A 21,712-nucleotide genomic window follows, 5' to 3' on the forward strand; every position below is an offset into this window, starting at 1 on the left:
CTATTAAATATAGCTGACTTCCAGGTAACAGAGGAACCTCCCTAAGGAAGAGACTTTAAAAGACTGTATGAACAGACAGCTCCAATCTAATAATAGAAGTGTAACTTGCATTTCACAAAAAGAAAAAAGATGTTACTGCAAGTGCTTTATCTTGCTCTGACCTCTGTGCATACATGATACTCTTCCACTATGCATTTCTCTCCTGGTGCTATTACATAGAGTGATATCAAGACATTTTATTAGTGTTGGATAAGAAGTTGAAGATAACCATAACGTACACCAAGCATTCCTATATAGCAAGCCTAGGGAATTGGAATAAGCATAAAGGAACGTGCTGTTCTAAGCACAATGCTAAATAATGTCTTTATAGGCATCATTGAGAACCATAAAACCCATGGATTCATAAGACAAAAATTGTACTTGTGTTAGGATGATGCATGACAGAAAACAAACCCCTTAATGCAGCCACACACACAAGTTGCTTTTTTGTCTTGGGTTTGGCTCTTTTTTAACTCATGTAAGGCTTATTTTCATCCTAAGCTGCTGTACTCAATTTTACTCCAAACTAGGCATATGGAACATTTCATTTCTACTTATTTCTGTTACATTATCAACTCCAGAACAGTTCCCCCCATATGATGCATAATGAAGACTATGTCTAGTTTCTATAGAAGTTAAAGGACTGTTGAAGGGATTACTGAGAAACAGTCTGGCTCAATTTAGATAAGAAGTCACTATATATTTTACTACCAGTGTGTTAATTTGGCCTGTTAACTCCATCGGCCGGATGGGAAAGAGGAAGCATGGCTGTGCTTGTGACCTCAGAAGGTGAAAACCTTGTAGTTCACACACCTTAACTACAAGATTATGACTCCTTTTCGAGAAAGATGCAAAATGTAAAGATTATATCTACTCTGTCACAACCTGGCATGGAGAAAAGGGGTGCCTGCTTCTCACAGTATGGCTCCCACCTTCTTGCTTAATAAGCAACTCTCCTAAACCCCATACCTCCAAAAACATTAAGTAGCTCCTAATTGAGTATATGAATTTAGCACTTCCTATTTAGAGATTTAAGTACTTAGAGATTGTGTCTCTCAACATGCATCTTAGTAAGCAATAATGATGAGTGAAATAAACACTTTGTGTTGGTTGCTCAGTGGAAACTGTGAAGAAACCTCTGGCAGACAGCAAAATACAAGAGAGCCTCCCTGGATACACAGCACTCACAGGGAGATCTCCTCCTTTTTTCTCCTGTTTTTTAGCAAGTCTTTTTTTGCTTTATTTGTTTTGACAGTATAATGTAAAAAAAATTCCAGTATACCCCACTGACACTAGGGTCCCTAGTACAAGCTGTATCCAGTGCTGGGGTCCCCTGTACAAGAAAGGAATGGACCTGTTAGGACAAATCCTGAGGAAGGCCATGAAAACAATCAGAACTGGAATACCTCTCCTGTGAGGAAATGTTGAGAGAATTGATGTTGTTCAGCCTTGAGAAGAGAAAGTTCAGAGAGACCTTATAGTGGCCTTTCAATGTATAAAGAGGGCTTATATGGAAGACTGAGAGCAACTTTTTACCACAGCCTGTAGTGACAAAAGAAGGGGCAATGGTTTTAACAGTCAAAGAATATAGGTTTAGACTGGATATAAGGAAGTAATTCTTTTACAATAAGGGCGGTGAGGCACTGGCACAGGTTGCCCAGAGAACTTGTGGATGCCCCATCCCTGGTAGTGTTCAAAGTCAGGTCAGATGGTGTTTTGAGCACCCTGACCTAGTGAAAGATGTTTATTTCTATGGCAGGGGCTTGGACTAGATTGTCTTTAAAGGTGCCCTCCAACCCAAACTATTCTATAATTCTATACCCCACTATTTTAACATATATTTGTTATATATTTCAATAACATACTTCAGAGAAAAGTCACAGGCTCAAAGCTATAAAAAACACAAACAAACCCAGAACCCACCTCAAGAATGAAAAAAGCAAGGACAGATTAGGACCTCGCTCCAACACAGTACCAGAGACAAAGGCAGCACACTCTTAGATCTAATAATATACACCATGCCAGACACCAGATGGCCTGTCCAAAACCAGCCATGAAAAACTTACTGTTAAAGAGTATTTAAACCAGGGCCTCCCAGACTGCAGACCTACCTGCCCTGCCATCAGATAAACCTTAGTGCTGTTTCAACTTTAGAAGAGTGAAACAGAGTGCACAGCCACATTTTCCACTGAGTCAAGTTTCACAGATGTATCTTGATTTTCTTCTATTCAAAAGGCATTCTGACATGGAAAAGCTGAGAAAGATGATACTTTCATTAAGATATACTTCATTATTCCCTCACCCACTGCAGTAAGAGGAACTTTTACTTAAAGAAGGGACAGCAATACCCACATTCTTAATAAGAAAGATTTAAAACGTTACCATCGAATGTGATCAGCATCATTAAACCCATGATCACAGTTCATGATCCTCTAAGTAATGTCAGTAACACGACAGATAAAAATATAGCATGGAGACCACGGAGTCATGACACTAGACACCCTAAGTAGTTTTTAAAAGCTAACATGTTTCTAATAAAAGCATTAAACAGAACAATTTTATCTAAATCGATAGCCAGCTGTACTTAAAAACTATGATCATTATGACTCGTAAACAGATAAAATCCTATCAAGCACAATTACCCTCTTTATACAAAGGCAAAAGCATTTAGATAAACCACACTGACTGTCACATTCTCCAAATGCGGCCACTTAGAAGTGACTGAACTTTCATGGCTGATGCTGAGTCCTGGACACTTTCTTTAATGGTTGTCACTAGAGCATCTCTTACAGCACTAAGGGATAGGAGTCAAAAGAAAATAAGAACAGTTTTTACAACTGTCATCAAACAACAGTTACTCCTGTTGCAGACCTAAGCAGAATTTATATAAAGAGGGGAAACATATTCCAAGCAGCCTGTTCATTCATCAGGGACTGCAGTGACAGGACAAGGAGAAAGGGGTTTAAACTAAAACAGGGGAAATTTAGGTTGTATATAGGAAAGTTCTTCCCTATGAGGGTGGTGAGGCACTGGCACAGCATAGCCAAAGAAGTGGTAAATGTTCCATCCCTGGCAGTGTTCAAGGCCAGGTTGGACAGAGCCTTGGGTGACATGGTCTAGTGTGAGGCATCCCTACGCATGGCAAGGGGTTGGAAATGGATGATCTTCAGGTCCTTTCCAACCAAAAACCATCCTATGATTCTATGATTTTTCATTATATAAACAAGACATGCAAAAGTATGGAAATGAGTATGAAAACTTTGTAAACCAGTAGCTAGCAACAATCTTACAGAAGTAGAGGCTTGGAGGAAGGGAGATGGGGATTGGCATATCAAGAAGGTGTGGGAAGGAAATATAAGTGAACGATAGCTTGATGTACAAAAGAATGCTACCTACCAGTAGATAGAGACCCCTTCGAGGCATAAGCCTACATGCACGTTTCACAACCTGATCAGGCAAAACATCCAAAGAGGTAGGTACTGCATGTCAGAACGCAGTAGAAAAAAAGTTATACATGCCCCCATCCTGAGCTAAGGAACACCTTCCCACATTGGAAACTCTTAAAGAGTTCTCACAGAGGCAGGTGTGTCTCTCCTGGGCTCAATTACCAAAAAGCCTCAAGTTCCCTTGTATTACCTACACTGGCAAACTGCAGACAAACCATCCAACTTGGCAACTGTTGTCCCTCAGGTACCAGAAGCAGTTAACTGCCGTACTATTTTGAAACAAATGCAGCTTGAACACTCTTTTTAGGAGTTCTTTTAGAAAAAAACACAGCACATAGAAACACTTGCAGGAACAACTTTCTACAAGTCATGAAGCATTTGAAGTCCATTGGAAAGACTTGATGACATAAAAATATTTCTAAAACCAAAAGTCAGCCCAGTGACTACAATTTAGGAAAGACAGGGGGTAAAAGCTTTCCAAGAAGAAAAGAAATAAACATGTTGATGGAAACTCTTTAAGCAAAGGAACTTATTCTGACCCTACCAAGCAGTCAGAATCCACTGAAAGGAAAAGTAATATGCAGCTTTATAAATGTAGGCAAAACATGATTTGTTTTACAGTGTTTGGCTAAACTCATTTGCATATCAGGAGAAAAAACTTCTTCTTAAGGGTCTTGTGCACAGGTATGGTATTACCTACACAAACAATCCAGCTACTGATCTATGAACTTTGCTCTTTCTCTGAGGTTTTTCTTATTCAAAGTAGATGACTCCAAGGAGCGTGTTCCAGTTCAAGTAAGTTATCCAGAGACAGGATCAATGTTTCTAGCTGAAAAGATGATGTGGGACTGCTCTCCTCAATGCTTGAAGGCCTCAGTTATCACACAATACTTAATGTGATCTGAGCCCTAAGCAACAGAAATACAGATTTCTGGAAAGAAAGCATCCTTCAACATGCTGCTGAGCTCACTTACACTACAGTAGGAACTATCATGACTTACTCCTAACAGTTCCAACTTAGCTACTTAAGCTGCTCTTTGGCAGAAGTTGAAAAACACATGCAGCTCAGACCACTCGCATGAGACTTCTTTGCTACAGAAATAAACACACAGACTTTTCCCTTCGCTTATGTCTGGCAGCAAAAGAAAGCTATGTTCTGAGGGCCTTCAAAAGAAAACTGTTAGGTTAATAATGCTGACCTTGACAAAATTCAGAAGCTGCCTGAAGGTTGGATTGATCATTCAGTGGTATTTATGCCTTCTTTTGTTAGGACAGAAATGTAAAGTAACAGGGCTTGAATCACCACTACTCTGAAACAAGTGATAGCTGCTACAACGACTGTCTCCCTGAAGAGGTGCAACAGCAACAGTTTAAAAGGCTGACTAGTACACTGAAGAATAGGATCACTCTCTGAGGGTAAAATCCTTACTGAAGTGTGAGGAAACTACAGAGGAAGACCTAAACCTGGCAGATTCTGGAGGCAGAGAAAGGCTTACTGCCATCAACGCAAGGTGAGCTCTTCAGTTGCTACAAAGGAGAGAAAAGGGCAAAATTATGTGTTTATCCTTCCCTTTGGGCCTCCTATTACAGACCACATGAATGACTAGCAGAAAGGACTGCTTGCAGTTGATCCCACTGCAGGTGGGGGGCTTGAATAGTGTTGAGAATAAAGAAGGTGAAGTAGTAGGGCTTGATGAAAAATAAACTAGCAATTTCTTTTGACATATACATCGGATTTTTTGCTTTGCCACTAAGCTGCTTTTCCAAAGAGAAAACACTCATATGAGAGAAAATTCACAGATCCCAGAATGATACCAAAGACAAATATGGGGTTTTCTCCTGGTTATTTTTAAAGCTGTGGGCTTAAAATCCCTGAGAACTTGTTGATACATATGAGGTGATCCCCTAAAAAAAAGCAAAGATACATACTCTTACTGTGAGGGTGGTGAGGCGCTGGCACAAGGTGCCCACAGAAGCTGTGGCTGCCCCATCCCTGGCAGTGTTCAAAGCCAGGCTGGACACAGGGGCTTGGAGCAACCTGCTCTGGTGGAAGGTGTCCCTGCCTGTGGCAGGGGGTTTGAACTAGATGATATTTAAGGTCATTCCAATGTAAACCATTATGATTCTGTGATATGAACACCTGAAACTGTATCAAACCTTAAGCCATGAAATACACCTGGAAGCCTGATGTTTTAGGTTTTAGAAGGGCCATGAAAAATAAAGGATAAACCCAAACAAATCAATCAAAGACATAGGTAATATACCAAAAGACATCAGAAGACCTATGACTTAATCTGTAGGTTGGATTAGGCTCCAGCCTTATTGAAGTATGTGAAGGAAAGGTCACAGCAATGTTACTGCTGGACCAAAGTAGTCCATGGTTGCAGGTTTTTGGGTATATGCCACCTTTCAACTAGAATTTCAAAATCTAAGCATGTCTTTGCATAAGAGCTCAGAATTATAAGTATCCAATCTTTTTGAACAGAAGTTTCAAAAGTGGGATAAAATTGGCTTGATGTTTCTCAGTTTGTCACTAAGAAAATGGTAAGATTGTGTAGCTCTTTTGTGAAGTAAACCTACAGCCTTGCAGGACAAGTGACAAAAATATTATTTCTACCTTCCTGGAGTTACAGAACAACAAACCAAGTTATTGGCATAAGAAGTTAGCGACTTGACATTTTACGCTGATGTTCACTTGAGTGGGTATCTTTTGAAAACATCTTGATAAAAAAAGCATTTCAAAGCTCTAACAAAATGGTCCTAAATTGGCCAAGACTGGCACAGAAACAAGATTAAAGATGCCATACGCTAAGAATTTGGTTACTTTAGACAACTTACTGATGTAAAATTAGTTCGAAAACTACTAAGAAACCAAGGTTCTAAAAAAAATGCTTCCTATGCAATATTTGATAGAATACATTAAATTTCACAAACATATTCCAGTCATCTTACCTCTTGTCCTGAAAGGTAGTATGCTGCTAGAAGACCCCCAATGAAACGAATATTGACCTCAAAAACAGACACTTCGGAATTCTAGAATAGAAAGAAAGAGTCAATATTAAACCAACTCCCTAATCAGCAAAGGGAAAATAATCACCAAAGCAGAGGCCTTGTTTGGATTGTTTCAGTATCTAGATACACACTGAACTTCCCATGCACATCTTCACGACACCAAATGATAATTCTAATTATAACTTCAACTGATTTTTAAAAAGTCAAACTAGTTTTTCTCCTGCTCTCTAACCTTATCATCACCACAAAGTACAATTAAAGTTGTTTAGGGATAGTGGGAAAGAAGAAAGCATCTGCATATTTCCATAATGCAGCATCTTTTCTCTTACATTTAAGCATACCACTGCCATCCCTGATGACATTCAAGACCAGGCTGGATGTGATTCTGTGCAATCTGATCTAGCTGAAGATGCCCCTGGTCATTGCAGAGGAGTTGGACTAGATGAGCTTTGAAGGTACCTTCCAATGCAAACTGTGCTATCATTCTATAACAGCAAGTCTTCTGGGTTCATAGGATAAAGCAGAATAATAATTAGGTAATTCCTGTAATGCACTTTCTTAACCTGAATTACCAATGTGCAATCTCAAATTCAGAGCTCCATTTTAACATAGCCTCTGTTTAGGAATAGCCTTTATGTATTTAATGTTATGACAAGTAGTACTGCAACACCACCAAGAAACTCAAGGGAATGAACCGCTTTACTGCCTTCCTCCACATTAATATCACTGGGCTAAATTCACCAATATCTTGTGACTCATTTGAACTGAAAATTTAAGAGGAGCTAGATTGTTTTTACATCTTTCTGCCTCCCTCTGCACCCCATTCACTCCTTTGCCTGCATACACCCTATCTCATAAGCTTCTAATTCAACCCATTAAACACAGGAATGTAGTCTTATTAGAAGATTTTGAGATAAGGGAGATTTCTCCTTTTAGCCAGAAAAGTGACTACAATGTACACTGTACAAGTTGACCCATCCATTAGCACACAGTTCAAATTTATGGATATGTCTTTCCTTTCACACTATTTCTATGGCACCTGAAGCATTTTGCTTGTATCCAAAATAAATGTACTTTGCACATATTACTTATTTCAGAAAGATTCTATAAATAGGCTAAAGAGTTCCTCAAATAGCACTAATGATTAAAAGTCTGAAGTTTGAAATACTCCAAATACAGGTTTTTAGTAAAGAGATATTTTTATTGACATAGAGGTGACAAGAAAAATATCAACAGTGCAGCATATTATTCTATTTAATACCTATGAAGGTCATGAATCACACAAGCAATGGTACAGTGTAGAGTGAAAACAATGATTTCTGTTTCCCAGTAAAAGAATCCAAGAGGAACAAATTTATATATTTATAAACTTCAAGCCATGTAAGGAAGTTACTCAAGTCTGGTGTATAAGGCAAGTCACTAACCTTCAGAAGTGTTCTCTGATACACAGGAAGCTGTCATTGAAACTTAGACTCTTGGAATACACAGTCTGATTCTAAACCTACTTTGAGGACAACCTTCCTGGTCTAATGGAGGGTGTCCCTGCCCTCCATTAGTCTGGGATTCTATGATTCTATGTAAGTTTCTGCAAATTTATATTGAGATCAACCTTAGATCAGACAAAGTTAAGGAAGTAATTTAGTTTACCCTCATAATGGTACCATTATGTCTACGCTTTTTGATACATAGGATCTTCAGTTTTAGACTGAATAATTATCTGATATTAACTGAAAAAAGCAGAGTAGAATCTCTTTAATGTTTGCCAGATAGTCAATGTATAAAACAAAAGAAAAACACCCAAACAAATAATTTCTGAAATGTAAGCTATAACATAAACACAACAGGAAACATCTGCTCAATTCTAACTGTATCCCTACATTTCATTTTGTGAATTAATGGGTGGAACCACAGGGAAAGTCTAAGGATTGAAATACAAATTGCATCACAAGCTGGTGACAGTCCCCAAATCAGTAATAGGAACACTAATTGAGAAGGAAAAAATAGAACCATTTCTTCCATTTAACACTTCCCAACTCTGCACACAGAAAGAAATGCTGTATGATCAAGTGGGAAATTTTTGTGATAGATTCAGAACAGACAAACTAAGATAATTCAGATGACGTTCTTCATGTTAAAACATCTTAAGGACATGGAAGAAGAAGAGATTTTACTGTTAGGTAATTTATACACTATGGTTTGGGAAGAAATTGTCTTTCACAGCTCAGTTACTTCCAACTACTACGACCTAGTAAAGCCTCATTTCTGAGGCCTTGTCAGTTCTCACTGTCTACTTCCCCTCTCTTCCACTTTCCAATTATAAGCTGGACTTTGGAAATACAATATATAGATATATCTTCGCTCATAATTTAAAGTGTGAAAGGGTTGGGATGTTACAAACACAGAGAACTTCCCTAAAGCTTACATTGATACTTTATATCCTAAGTTTTTAAAGTTCCAGCTGAAAGACCTCTTCTGTCTCTCCCTCAAGGGGAACACTGTGAAAAGGACTAGGGAAGTGTTAAGGACAGCTCCACTTACCACACTGAAATCAAGGTTTTTGTCAATCCACTCTTGTCCTTCTCTGAATTCATCGTGAAGCCCCATGATATAAAGAGTATCCAATGCATCTACTATGGTAGCACCCATTTGTGAGTTTCCTGCACAGAAAAAGAAGGATTTCTATTACAAGTGATTATTTCATTACTTTTATTAAACTTCACAAGCATAAGAAAATAACCCAAGTGGTAGTAAAGCAAAGTTACAACAAAGATGACAGCACAAAGAATAATCAAAACGAGCAAGGAATTAGCAGCTACATAAGAGGATAACACTTCTCTTTCAAAGCATCAGTCCTCTGGCACAGTTTGGCTTCTGGGGACAAAAAGACAACTAATGACAGAAAAAAACCCTCTTCTCATTTGCTTTCCTAACCTGAACATGAGCAACTGTACTTTGGCACAAAAAAAGGACAGAAAGACATTCAGCTTCAAAAAGCTATTAGGAATTCTAGGACAGAAGCGTTAAAAAAAAGCATACGCAAGATAAAGCAATTTGTACTTGCAGTAATGCCTTGCGCTTCCCAACATTGACTACTGAAACAGTAATTACAGAAGCTACCTAGTCACTAAAGCATGGGCTGATGAGCACAGACACCCAGACCTTGTTCAACTGATAAAGCCACAGCCCCAAGATCTTCACATCATTGCCTGCAAAGGACCCACACTATGAGATGCTGATGGATTCCTCAACTGCCACCATTTAAAGTGTAGCATTTAAAGCCAAATAAAAATCAATGGTGCTTTACTCTAAAATACTGTTCACTTGAAACAGCAGCAATTTCAAGGCAATTGACGAGTGACTCATTGGTTTGTACACAGGAGACAAGATGAAGAGGTAGTGAGCTATTGCCCATGTTAGCCTTGACCTCCTTAGGCCATCTCAACCTAAGCTGTTGCCATTAGTAGGCAGAGATCTTTGTTTCTAGAGGAAAGCAAAAATTATCATTTTTGCATTTCTTTTCATGGTGTGTATAAAACTTCCTAGGCAGTAAAAGTAGCCAAATTTCACTGTTCATACCAGTATTCTATAAAACAGTACAATAACTTCATGATTAGCAATTTAATGACGGTAGTCTCCTAGCAAGTTAAGCCAATTATATTTTTTTTTAATGTGCTTTTCATCCATAGTGAAATCTCTACAGTGCAGTGTTCCTGCTTGTTGTTTCTATTCATTCATTTCTGGGTTTTACATGTTTAGAGGTACTTTTTCCCCTCAAGCATAACAATAACTGAAGCCATCACCCCATTGTATTTCTTTTCACATACCTAAATGACTGATACCTACATGCAAGCTTAACTATTTTCAGGGATTTTTTTTTTTCCCTGAATAATAAAAATTAAACACAACAGCCTCTATGACAAAGTAATCATCAGCTAATTTCTTCAGAAATAGCCATGCATCTGTTTTAATTTAAACTAGATATGGAAAGCCTAAAGTCGAGTATAGAACAGGACACACTATCTTTCACAAGATTAAAGACACTTTCTTTGACAAATTGGCCACCAGGCATACCTATAACTCTCAGGAAATGAATTCACTGTGGTGGGGTAAGTACTGTAAGGTTGAATGCCTTCAGCCAAATGACAAATTCCACTGCTTGTGCTGAAGTGGAGGTTGCTTTGAGCAGAACTACAGTTTGCATTTAACTCTGCACCTATTCATAAGTATTAATGTGATGGTTATCTAATTAATCACTTTAAACACACAAATCAGACCATGACACAACGATGAACTTCAGTATTAGCCAACAAGGTATTTCTGACCTGGGGTTGGAGTGTGTTATACTGTTATGGCACTCAAAGCAATTTCTGTTCCTTTATTTAAGTCACATTGATACTGGTAATTTCCAAATACATGAGATGTTTGAACAAACAGGGATAATCCTGAAAGTTCCTCTTGTAATAGTTTCAAAAACCAAAAACTTTAACTTAAACACAGTTATAACCACATCAGTAAACTCTCATATTTGACATCTAGCATAGGGTGTGGAGAAAAGTTACAAAGAGAAAACATTTCCCATTCATAACAGAGTATGGGTTTTTCCCTTTCATAACCATACTAAGATTCAACAATTTTGCCTTAAAGGACAAGAGGAAAGTCTTCCTGGACATAAACTGCAGAAAGTGTCATTTAAAAGTAATGAAATAACTCTAAACAATGAGATAATAGTCTACACTGCTTACTATCACCTCAACCAGTCTGATCTATTATTGCTTTGAATATAGAGAGAGCAGATGTCTCATTGTGGTGAAAAAGGCTATAAAACAATTAAATTATAACTGAAAATAACACTTCTCCTAGCTGAAGGCACTCCTCCCATATCCCGCCCAGGTCTGCCTCTGCTCAATACAAAGGCTCAGTTGGTCACGTTGAATAAGATAATAACTGATTCTAAAAGGGCTCAGTTTTACAAATGTCAGATTAGGAAGTTTCCTCTCTCTATAATTATAGTTCTAGTTGATTGAGCTCCAAATTTAATGAAGTTTGCCTAATGAATGCAAAGCTCATTCTTCTAAATAAAACAGAACATCCATCATGAGTTAATGGAAGGAATTTAGCAGTAAAATAGCTGAACTATTAATAAAACCATGCACGCTTTCATTAAGCAAGAGTATTATTCCAAAGGACTGCAAAATAGTAATTCAGATTTATATTTAGGTAGACTTCAGTTTCCTGGGATTAGACAAATAATACCTTCACTTGATAGCACATAAATCTACAGTCTGAAATATCCAACAAATCATATGACTAAGTGTAAACAGAAGGGCCATTAAAAGAAAAATAGCTTTTCTATTTAAAATTCTTTCAGTATGCTAAAGTGTTAGATGAAGAATTGGTTTATTTATACCATTTCAAAGTCTCACAAGAGACTATCAAAGTACAAGGAGACAGATCTTTGTGATGTGTTCCATGACAAAAGGAATATGTACCATAAGTATAGAGATTTAGAAAGTCTGATACCAGATACAAGGTTGCTTACGGTATTTATTATGTGGAAGCAGAAGAGGCTATGAGCAGTGAGGTACTAGAGAAAATAGGTGAACTAGCATAGATCAATTATGATTAGAGAAGACCATGAAAATCTGAGACACAGACATATTATGTAAATAAGGAACTAGACAACAGATTAAAACTCTACACCAGCAAACTGAGGTCATGAATTCCGAGCTGAAAAGTAACCATCAAATAGGTGCTTCACAGAAATTTTCATTACTTGACACACTGAATCATAGAATGGTTTGGGTTGGTAAAGGGCCTTAAGATCACCCACTTCCAACCCTCTGCCATGGGCAGGGAGGGACGCCTTTCACTAAACCATGTCTCCCAAGGTTCTGTCCAGCCTGGCCTTGAACATTGCCAGGGCCGGGGCAGCCACAGCTTCTCTGGGCAACCTGTGCCAGTGCCTCAGCACCCTCACAATAAAGAACTTCTTCCTTATATCTACTCTGAACTTCCCCTGTTTAAGGTTAAACCCATATCCCCTTGTCCTATCATTACAGTCCCTAATAAAGAGTCCCTCTCCAGCACCCTTATAGGCCCCCTTCAGATACTGGAAGCTGCTCTGAGGTCTTCATGCAGCTTCTCTCCTTCAGGCTGAACAGCCCCAGCTTTCTTAGCCTGTCTTTGTACATATCCCGTATCTATTCCTTTCTTCAACAGGTATACACCACAGACAAATATCACTACCTCTTCCAAAAAAGCACTTCCATAGGGGTTTTCTTTAGCCTGAATTGAGGGCTGAGTGTGTGTACTGGGTCTGGTTGGGATGTAGTTAGTTTTCTTCACAGCAGAACATATGGTGCTGTGTTTTGGATTCGTGACTAAACCAGTGTTGATAACACACCAGAGTTTTGGCACAGCAGGGGACAGTCTGGCAGGTAGCCATTGCTCAGGGACCACTTGGGCTTCAGTCTGCTTGTGGTAGCTCGTGAGTGAGTGTCTTTGCATTACTTTCCTCCCTCTCATCCCTTTCCTTCACCTAGTAAAGTATCTTTACATCAATGCATGGGCTTTCTTGCTTTTGCTCTTCCTATTCTCTCCCCTGCCTCACTGGGGAAAAAATTCTCCTTCTTTCCCTTTCACCATCTGTCTGTACTTCAATCCTCTTGTGTTATAAGTGTGTTAGTGTCTTACAACACACTTGGCATCTACCAAAAGACAAGTCAGAGGAGTACAAACCTGAAGGAAATTCAGCCTGTTCAAATGGAACTCTCATTATCAAATTGCACACTAGGTCACAGCAGGGCTATTACAAAGCCAAGGCAACCAGCCTTAAGTGGAAAGTTACCATTAAGCCACTTTGCCTCCAGGGAAAGTCATATACAATAGGTCTAATAGGTGCATGTAGCCATTCTTACCCTTCTCCTTTATGCAGTGACAAAAAAGGAAATACTCTATTACTAAGCAGAAAAGACAGCAGATGAAAGATCCTGAAGTCGGATGCTCATCAGTTCACTTACAATCAAGGTAGGCTTTGACTATTTCCTCAGCCAGTGCCAAAAATAACAGAGGAATCTAAGAGAGACTGTTATTCTGGTTTACAAGGACAGTCTGTGGATACCACCAGCAACTATATTTTGAAGAAAACTAAGGGAATTGGCAAGGCTGCTTGAGTAAAAAAACAAGAAGTCAGGTATAGTAAAAGCATTCGGGCTGATACAGAGGCAACTGCCTCTATATCATACAAATAACAAGTATATCTGTTTCAATCTTTGCTAGGAAATAAGTTATTTTATACTGTAGAAAGCGAACTTCTCTTCATAAGCATTAGAAAGCTGAATCTATAGTTAGTTAATGCATAGAGACTAGAGATCTGGATGTAAGGAAATGGCTTTCACTCTTAAAACAGCATAGTCAATGGGATGATCATACTGATGGACAGAACCATAAGATACAAATAGACCTGTGTGCAAGAAATAGTATTGTCTCGGCCACTCATATCTAGCTCTTATTTTTTCAGGGCCCTGGAGAGACATCATTTACTCGAAGCACAACCTATTCCTACTGGTTCAAAACACCTTTGATTGCTGGTGTCATTAACTGGAGGTGGAAAGAAGATTACTTTGCAAAAGGAATCTAAGACAAATAAAGTGTCAAGCAACAATTAAACTTAATTCCTAAGCTGAATTTCTGCTCTGTTCTGAACCAGAGAGCAATCCAGCACTACTGCCAGAGCAACACGACAATGGATGAGCCCAAGCATAGCGCAGCTCCTCCTTATTCCATCAGTATGATTCCAGAAACTGAACAGATGCAAAGCCTCAAGAAAGTAGCACACCCGGGCACACTTTGAACCTAAAAGATCAGTTATTTTTCACACAAGCAGGTGTTTTAATCCTTAGCAACAGGGTGAAAATGCTTCCTTGATAAACTCAAACTGACATTAAGTACAGAGTTATAACAGTCTTAAAGAAATAAATATTCTTGGTATTGATATTCCTGCCTGCCCAGCTTCAGAATGCCTGAAAAATGCAGACTGGGCAAGACTGTACTGATATAGGGAAAATAATGCAATTGCTACTCAAAAAGATTCAAAGAATTCAAGTTTTCAGACTGTGGCAACAGGATTTCTTAATGTGAGAGACAGTTACAGATGTGGTAGGAAAATATGCAATATGAAAATTAAATGCAAACAATTCTCAACCCGGTTTTCTGTATATCCAATGAGGCTCTGGCAATAAAGCTGCCAGTACTGCAGCACACCACTTGTAAAGTGTCTTAATGACTCAAAGAACAGGGTAATATTTAAGAAAATGAATTAAACTTTTGAACAAGAGTTTAATTACACTGTGAAAACAAGTGCCTCAAAATTAGTCAATGAAACTATGCATTGTGTACAAAATCGCTGTATTTCATCTCAGCTATAAAATGCAATGAATAGGCCTTTAAGTATCCATGAAGAAACCAATCACCTTTAACATTTTAGACTAATTAAAAAAGCAGAACAAAATCCTAAGCATGTTGATTGCTGAGTTGTTAAATTGCTAATAATAGACAACATGAAAAGGAGTTCTTAATCTTTTGTACCAGGCAGTATTTTAGCATATAAATGACATTAAATAATCAGTTGTAATGCTTTCCTTAATTTTACAAATGAGGAAGTAATGGAAGTGAAGCACTGAAGTGTGTGCTAGTCTTTGAATCTGTTAAAAAAGTGGACCTGCAGGTAAATGTTATTAATCAACAAACTCCACTTAAAAAGCTATGTCCTTAAGACCCAAATAGAAAAACTCTGAGAATTTACACCACAGTAAACTTCCCCTTCTCTGTTCCTACTCAACTGCTTCACTCTGCTCTCTGACTGAATCTTACACAGCCTTTCAGCTTCATTTAAAATTCATACAAGCAAGAGTTGAATGCAGTCCCTCTAGTACAAAGCCTGAATATCCTCAAAACTAAATTTGAGAAGGGCTTAACATACTAATTCCAAAGAGTTTCTGTTTTCTACATTTTTGCCCAATTGTCTCCTCCATTTTTTTTTTATTTTGGTTTAAAACACAACCACAAAACTGAATTATTGTAGACAGGAGGACTGTGTGCAAGCCACAATTGCGATTAATGCTGGAACTATGATGCGAGTTAGTGGTTAAGAGCTAGTATTAACTGAAAGACTGCAATGTCATGAGAGAAAGATTAGGATAAGAGTAGGAAAGGAATGAGTGAGAGGAGATGGCATTAAATTGAGTACAAAGGAAGGAATTGAAGTGTATCAGAAGGGAGGCAAGAATAGCAAGCGGGAACTGAATGGTGATGGCAATCGGCTACATACACGACCCAATCAAAACTAACCAAATATACATATCTGGAGCAACTCCATTTTGAGAAATCAGGAAGTGGAAGATTGATGCGAACAGTACCTGTGAATGATGGCTCAGAAGTATGTAAAACCTAAATACAGGTAGCAGCCAGCTAAACCCAGAAGCATGCAAAGCAAGATTAATATTTGACAGTAAATAAGAGAGTGAGATGTTATCTGGATTCAAGAAGAGTTACGTGGCCTGACTGCAGAAATTTTATGTATGAAGCAAGCTAACTACTGATTTTCCAAGCTAGTAAAGATACAATTTCTGACAGATAATTGTAAGATAAACTACTTTGTCAGCTAGGCAGTAGGAAAAGCATCACAAACCCCACACCTCTAACAGCCACGTCAAATAAGCTTTTCTATCTTTAGATAACAGCTTGGGCCACTTCCACACATTTTGGTCCAAACCACATTCTAAATTTTCTTTAAGACAGCTGACAGGAAGCTGATTCCAGTGTGGGAGCCATAAAACTTCATCAGAATGGTGCAAAACTTGAGTGAACAATATTAGTGTGTTAGGCACAAGCACAGCACTGCACTCACGTGGTTGAATTGTTTCTGAATTACAGCTGCCTCGTACATCTGCTGGCTCCAGATGATAGCAAAGAGTAGTTGCATCTGCCTCCCACTTTGCACACACGCCCATGGAGTTGTCCTTAGTATATTTAGGTTTGGGACTCAGTATGCTAATGCTTCTTTAGTTGTCATAGCATCATAGAATAGTTAGGGTTGGAAAAGACCTTAAGATCATCTAGTTCCAACGCCCCTGACATGAGCAGGGACAAGAGTCATGCCTGTTTACTTAATATTTTAACACAGTCCAAAATAGACAGCATAGCCTTAATTTTATTTCCTTATTAAAACCCCTGTTCTTAATTCTGAATGATAGGAAACAAGTTTAAATTTAGGAATAGCATTCCCACAACCTAAATAATTTCCCAAATCAAAACAAACATAAGTCTAAAGATTCCCAGTGGGAAACAAATACATTTTTTCCTCAGAGCAAACCATCTGGTTTGTAAGAGAAAAACAGGAAAGGATGCCTTTAGAGAGAATACAAATTCTCAAATTGAGCCTGAGCGTTGAACTCTAATATGACTTAATTTCTTCATTACCATTTGATGTAGATTCACTATAAGACAGGTTACAGAAATGAGGTGTGTTTAATAATGCCGTAAGACTTAACATCAGTTCAGAAACATGTGAGAAAGCCACCGAACACAGCTGACCTAAATGTGTTGTACATGAGCTAATACAAACTGGATGAGAAGAATTTAGTGGGAATACTACATTATTAAAAAGAACAGAAGGCTAACAGCTGCTTATGGTTAATTGTCCTGATATGCATAGGCACACTTGTAACAGTTTGATGGATAGCAGTAACACGCAAACAATATTCTTGGCTAACCACAGTCATCTTAATCTATGGCACCAGTACTGTAAAACAGCTAAGAGGAAACAGACAGCCACATTGCATCCTGCCTGCACACATTTGCAAGTTTTAGAGAACAACCATATTCTGAATAAGCAGCAATGCTTATTTAGCCATTCAACCATATTCTGAATAAGCATCTATGGCAGTGAAACAACAGTTTGCTAGTGTACAAAACACTATTAGCAGCAGCAGAGGACAGCTTGAAGTTAGATCAACTGAAGAAAAGTCAGAAATTTTGTAAAGGGAAATCATATCTTAGCATCAATATTACAGCCTTTTTAAGAAGTGAACTTGCATATGGACTGAGAACAGAAGGTATAGGAGAACATCCCTTAACAAAGGCTCTCGAGAAACTAACTTGACACAGTGTAAGAGAAAAATCACATTCTCAGATGAATAATTGTTTGAAAGATAGGAAATAGGGTAAGTGTAGGCAGCCAATTCTCATTGTGAGGGAAGACCACCAGTGCCATCCTGCAGAGGTGAATGCTTGGGCACATGCCTATTTATGAAATCATTTGGAAACATTAATAAATCACATGCCGATGAGGACTTTGAAAAGGAATGCTACCGCAGAAAAACCACTCCAGTGTGAATTTCTAGACTCCATAAGGAGCCTAAAAGATGAAAAAACACAATTATTATGAAAGGATCTATGAATAAAACAGGAAACAGAACAAAGTTTTAGTCTTGCTCTCCAAGGAGAGGGGAGGGGGGAGAGGAAAAACCAAACAAACTTGAAAAGATACAAAGAAAGGTGACGATGTATAAAGTATGAAAACACAGGTGTGTGAGAAATCACTTAACAGACCAAGACTCTCCATGTAAGACAGGCAAATAGGTGAGGGCATGGGCAGTTCTATAAACTCATGAATGGCAAGGGAGAGATATATAATGGGTCTTTTCTTTTTTTCCCAGTACCAAAACTAATCACCTTAGACAGTGAGCAGACATCAAAACTAACAAGTTGACTAGACAATATGGAATCAAGCTATGGAACCACTTGTAATGGGATATGGCAGGTGCTCTAAAATTCACATAAACTCAAAAGCAGACTGGACAAAATAATGGAAAAAATAAACTACAAGAAAGTAAATAAAACTTACTGCCTCTGACCACAGAAGCACTAACACTGCCTGAACTTCTGTAAGCCTGAAGAGTGTCCTGAGAATGCTGACTTACTGCAGGCTTTTCCTGTTCTTATATTTCTTCCTCAGATACCTGCCGTGAGCAACGAGTAATGATCATGTTCGATCCTTAGTCCAACCCGAAAGAACTTTTCTTGCATTATCAGAACATTGTTCCAATTACAAATTTGGCCAGCAGCTCCTAAGAGTTCTCTCCTAAAATCTTATCTTCCCAGAATTTGTGTCACTGGCCAAAAAAATACACATTCAATGTACAGGTAATAGTCAACATGGTCTCAGTGTAGTCACACATCACTGATTTTGCAGAGGACACAGCTGCACAGGCCTGTCCTAAGGCTGATTTCATTTACTTTAGATCTGAACAGAACCTGAAGTACAGAAACAGGGCTGATGTTTGAATCATTAGATTACCTCACTTTATTAGTTAGTATGAAAGGATTTTTTTTCCCCTTTCATTTGTCACAGAAAAAGGCAAATGATGGCTAGAACACTTGGGCACACACAGTTAAGATGCAAGCAGGTTGGGTTTTTTTTTTGTTGGGTTTTTTTTTTTTTCCATCAAAACAACAACAACAAAAAAAGCCAAGAACACATTTGTTTACATGCCTTTTTTGTTGTCATTTATCCTCTACACAGATTCAGAGACTGAACCCATGCACAGAAAGAGGATGTTGAGGAGAAGTTGTTTCTCCTGCCTCTTCATCAGGACTTTACAATGAGAAGACACAAGAAGTTTTTAGCCATATTTTCAAAAGCCTGTCCCTCACTCTTTAGGGTACATCATCTAGTTTCATCCCAGTAAGAGTGTTTGTCTCCATCACGTTTCCAAATTTATTGGCAAGTCCGCTGCAACTAAAAAAAACCCAGGGGGGAAAAAAAAAAAAAAAAAAATATGACCCACAAAGTCTGACAGCTCTGACACTCAATAATGTGAGCTTCAAAAGGAAAATGAAGCTAATTGGATGACAAGTATTCTGCTGTCGATGATATTGTCAGAGCAGCTGTGGCAGCCCAATAACTGTTACAATGACAGATGACAAAAGTATCTAATAAAAATTTCCCAAAGTCATTCATAAAATTATCTGTCATAGCATTTTCTTGTAGTGCACACAAGAAATAGCCTACCTCTTGTTTTCTAGACCACAGTCTGGATAAAGAAATGCCATTAATCTCCCAAGCTATACTGTACTTGCGAAAGGTACTGGGATAACAGAATCCTTTGCCCGACTCAGCTCCTCCTCGCAACAGCCTCCCACCCTTGCAGCCTGATAAATGCATTTTCCCCATAGGGCTTGGAAGTAATGCTGCTCCTGCTCCCCAGCACAGCTGAGAAATGCACGGTCAGATCTCCATTGCTAAGCAACACAAAGGTCTGCAGCAGCAAGAGCTTCCCACACTGCAGCAGTGGGCAGTTGGCAGCTGGCTCAGCAACTTTCTCCTGTGTCCTGGGGGTTTAAAAGCAGCCCTGGTAGCAAAAGGCTGAGCCAAACTGTGCAGCTAGACAGGCAACAGCACACAATCAACAACATGGTAGGAACCAAGTAGTCCATTTTCTAGTTAAGAACCAATTCAGCTCACTAGTTGCCCCAGCTGAATCCTTGAGTTGTTCCCTTGAACGCATCTTTCTTGTTAACCAACGTACCCCTTAAAAATTCATTTTTCCGTATGTGTAAAGCAGCAGCACTGACACCGAATGCAATAGACAAAAATCCCTCATAAAGGAGCAAACAACTTTATTTGGTCATGTGTAAGGGAAGAGATATGGCACTGCATTGCAGCCTTAAGGCTCTACTAGGCAATACGAATGCAACCACAATGTGACTTCATTGGCAATTTGCTCTTCTTCCAAGAAGATGTGATCCCAAGACAGAGCTGGCAGACATTTCAGCTTAAATTGACCATTTGCATGACATATGAGATGAGAGAACAGAAGAGGCATAACAGCACTAGAGATGCATGAGAAAGTAACAAAATATGAAATAACTTCATTAAATCTTTGTGCATGAGAACAGGCACGTCTGTATGCAAGGATCTACAATTTAAAATCTCTGTATCATTGTAACTGAAGATCTTTTCACACCCTTCAAAAAGTATCTAGACATGTATCTGTTTATGTATGTATACATTATCAGATCTTATGCAACTCATTTCTAGACAGAATACGTCCAAATGTGAGGTTAGGTTTGCTGAGGACAATGTTCTGAGTTGCCCAAAGATTGTGGTCTCTTTTTGTTCCTTAAAGTCATTCAGGTTCTCGAATTAACGCTGTTTTAAGCAAAAGATTGAAGACTGATACAAACCCACTAGTACAAGCTACTCTATTTAACTCACAATAAACATCCGCAAAGCCTGTGCTACAGTAATTAGTTCATAAGATACTGAAGTAAAGGATGCCATAAGCATATACAGTTTTGAACTCTGAAGCACATCTGGACTGAGTAATTTTAATGGTGTTACTGTAAGATGTTCATATAGGGGTCACCAAACAAGTACAGGGACAAATTATCTTTCTGTTTCAGATGGTTACTCTGACCTTCAAAAGCAAATCTATTCAGACTTCATTAGAGCAAGAGAATCCAACAATAGCATCAGCTACCCCGAGTCTTGTGAAACCCAGAAAATCTTCTGGAGTAAGCACAGTGTTTGTCATGCTTGTTCCATTATCTTATATGCATCAGTTTCCATCAGCCTTTTCTCTTCACCCTTTCTGCTCTAATGAAAACTTGACCCAGATGTTCTACAAGCCCACCTCTGCAATAACACCCTGAGGCTGCCATCAAATTATTCTAGCAATTTAAACCCAACAAAGAAGTTAACCTGTTTTTTGGTTGGTTGGGTTTTCTGTATGGGGTTTTGTTGGGGTTGGTTTTCTTTAGCTTAGCTGCTACAGCCAACAGCAGACCTGCAAATAAAATTTTAACTGGAAAGAAAAGGTACAGCTCTCTGTTATACTTACTACTTGCCTTTTGTATTTTATCTTATACAAAAGGAAGAAATAACAAATCTTGGGATTACCAACACTTTCAAAAAGAGGCAACTTTCATAAAAAATAGGAGCAAACCCCCTGTTTCACCAACACAGAACTCATAAAGGTTTGTTTTATAGATCATCTAAATAAATGTAACTATCTTTAAAAGCCCACCAATTCCCAGTCGTACTTTCTCAAAACAGCACCATGCTACTATGCTGTGACCCAGCAGTTGAAGGGTACATTCATGATTTAACTACTGACTGCATGGTTTGACAGGCAACATGTTCAGAACGCTTG

The 21,712-nt window shown here is 38.5% G+C and overlaps 1 protein-coding gene across 1 annotated transcript in view; it reads right to left on the reverse strand.

Annotated features, from left to right (window-relative positions):
* The window catches only part of MAN1A2 (mannosidase, alpha, class 1A, member 2), a 114,281-nt gene that overhangs the window by 74,462 nt on the left and 18,107 nt on the right, over window positions 1–21,712 (reverse strand). The window contains exons 3-4 of the mRNA XM_010020372.1: window positions 9,036–9,154; window positions 6,438–6,518 (exon numbers count right to left, since the gene is read on the reverse strand). Of these exons, the coding sequence (XP_010018674.1) occupies window positions 6,438–6,518; window positions 9,036–9,154 (200 nt within the window). The remainder of the gene's footprint in view (window positions 1–6,437; window positions 6,519–9,035; window positions 9,155–21,712) is intronic.

This window comes from Nestor notabilis, unplaced genomic scaffold (genome assembly GCF_000696875.1).
Source record: "Nestor notabilis isolate BGI_N333 unplaced genomic scaffold, ASM69687v1 scaffold1948, whole genome shotgun sequence".
Classification (NCBI taxonomy): domain Eukaryota; kingdom Metazoa; phylum Chordata; class Aves; order Psittaciformes; family Psittacidae; genus Nestor; species Nestor notabilis.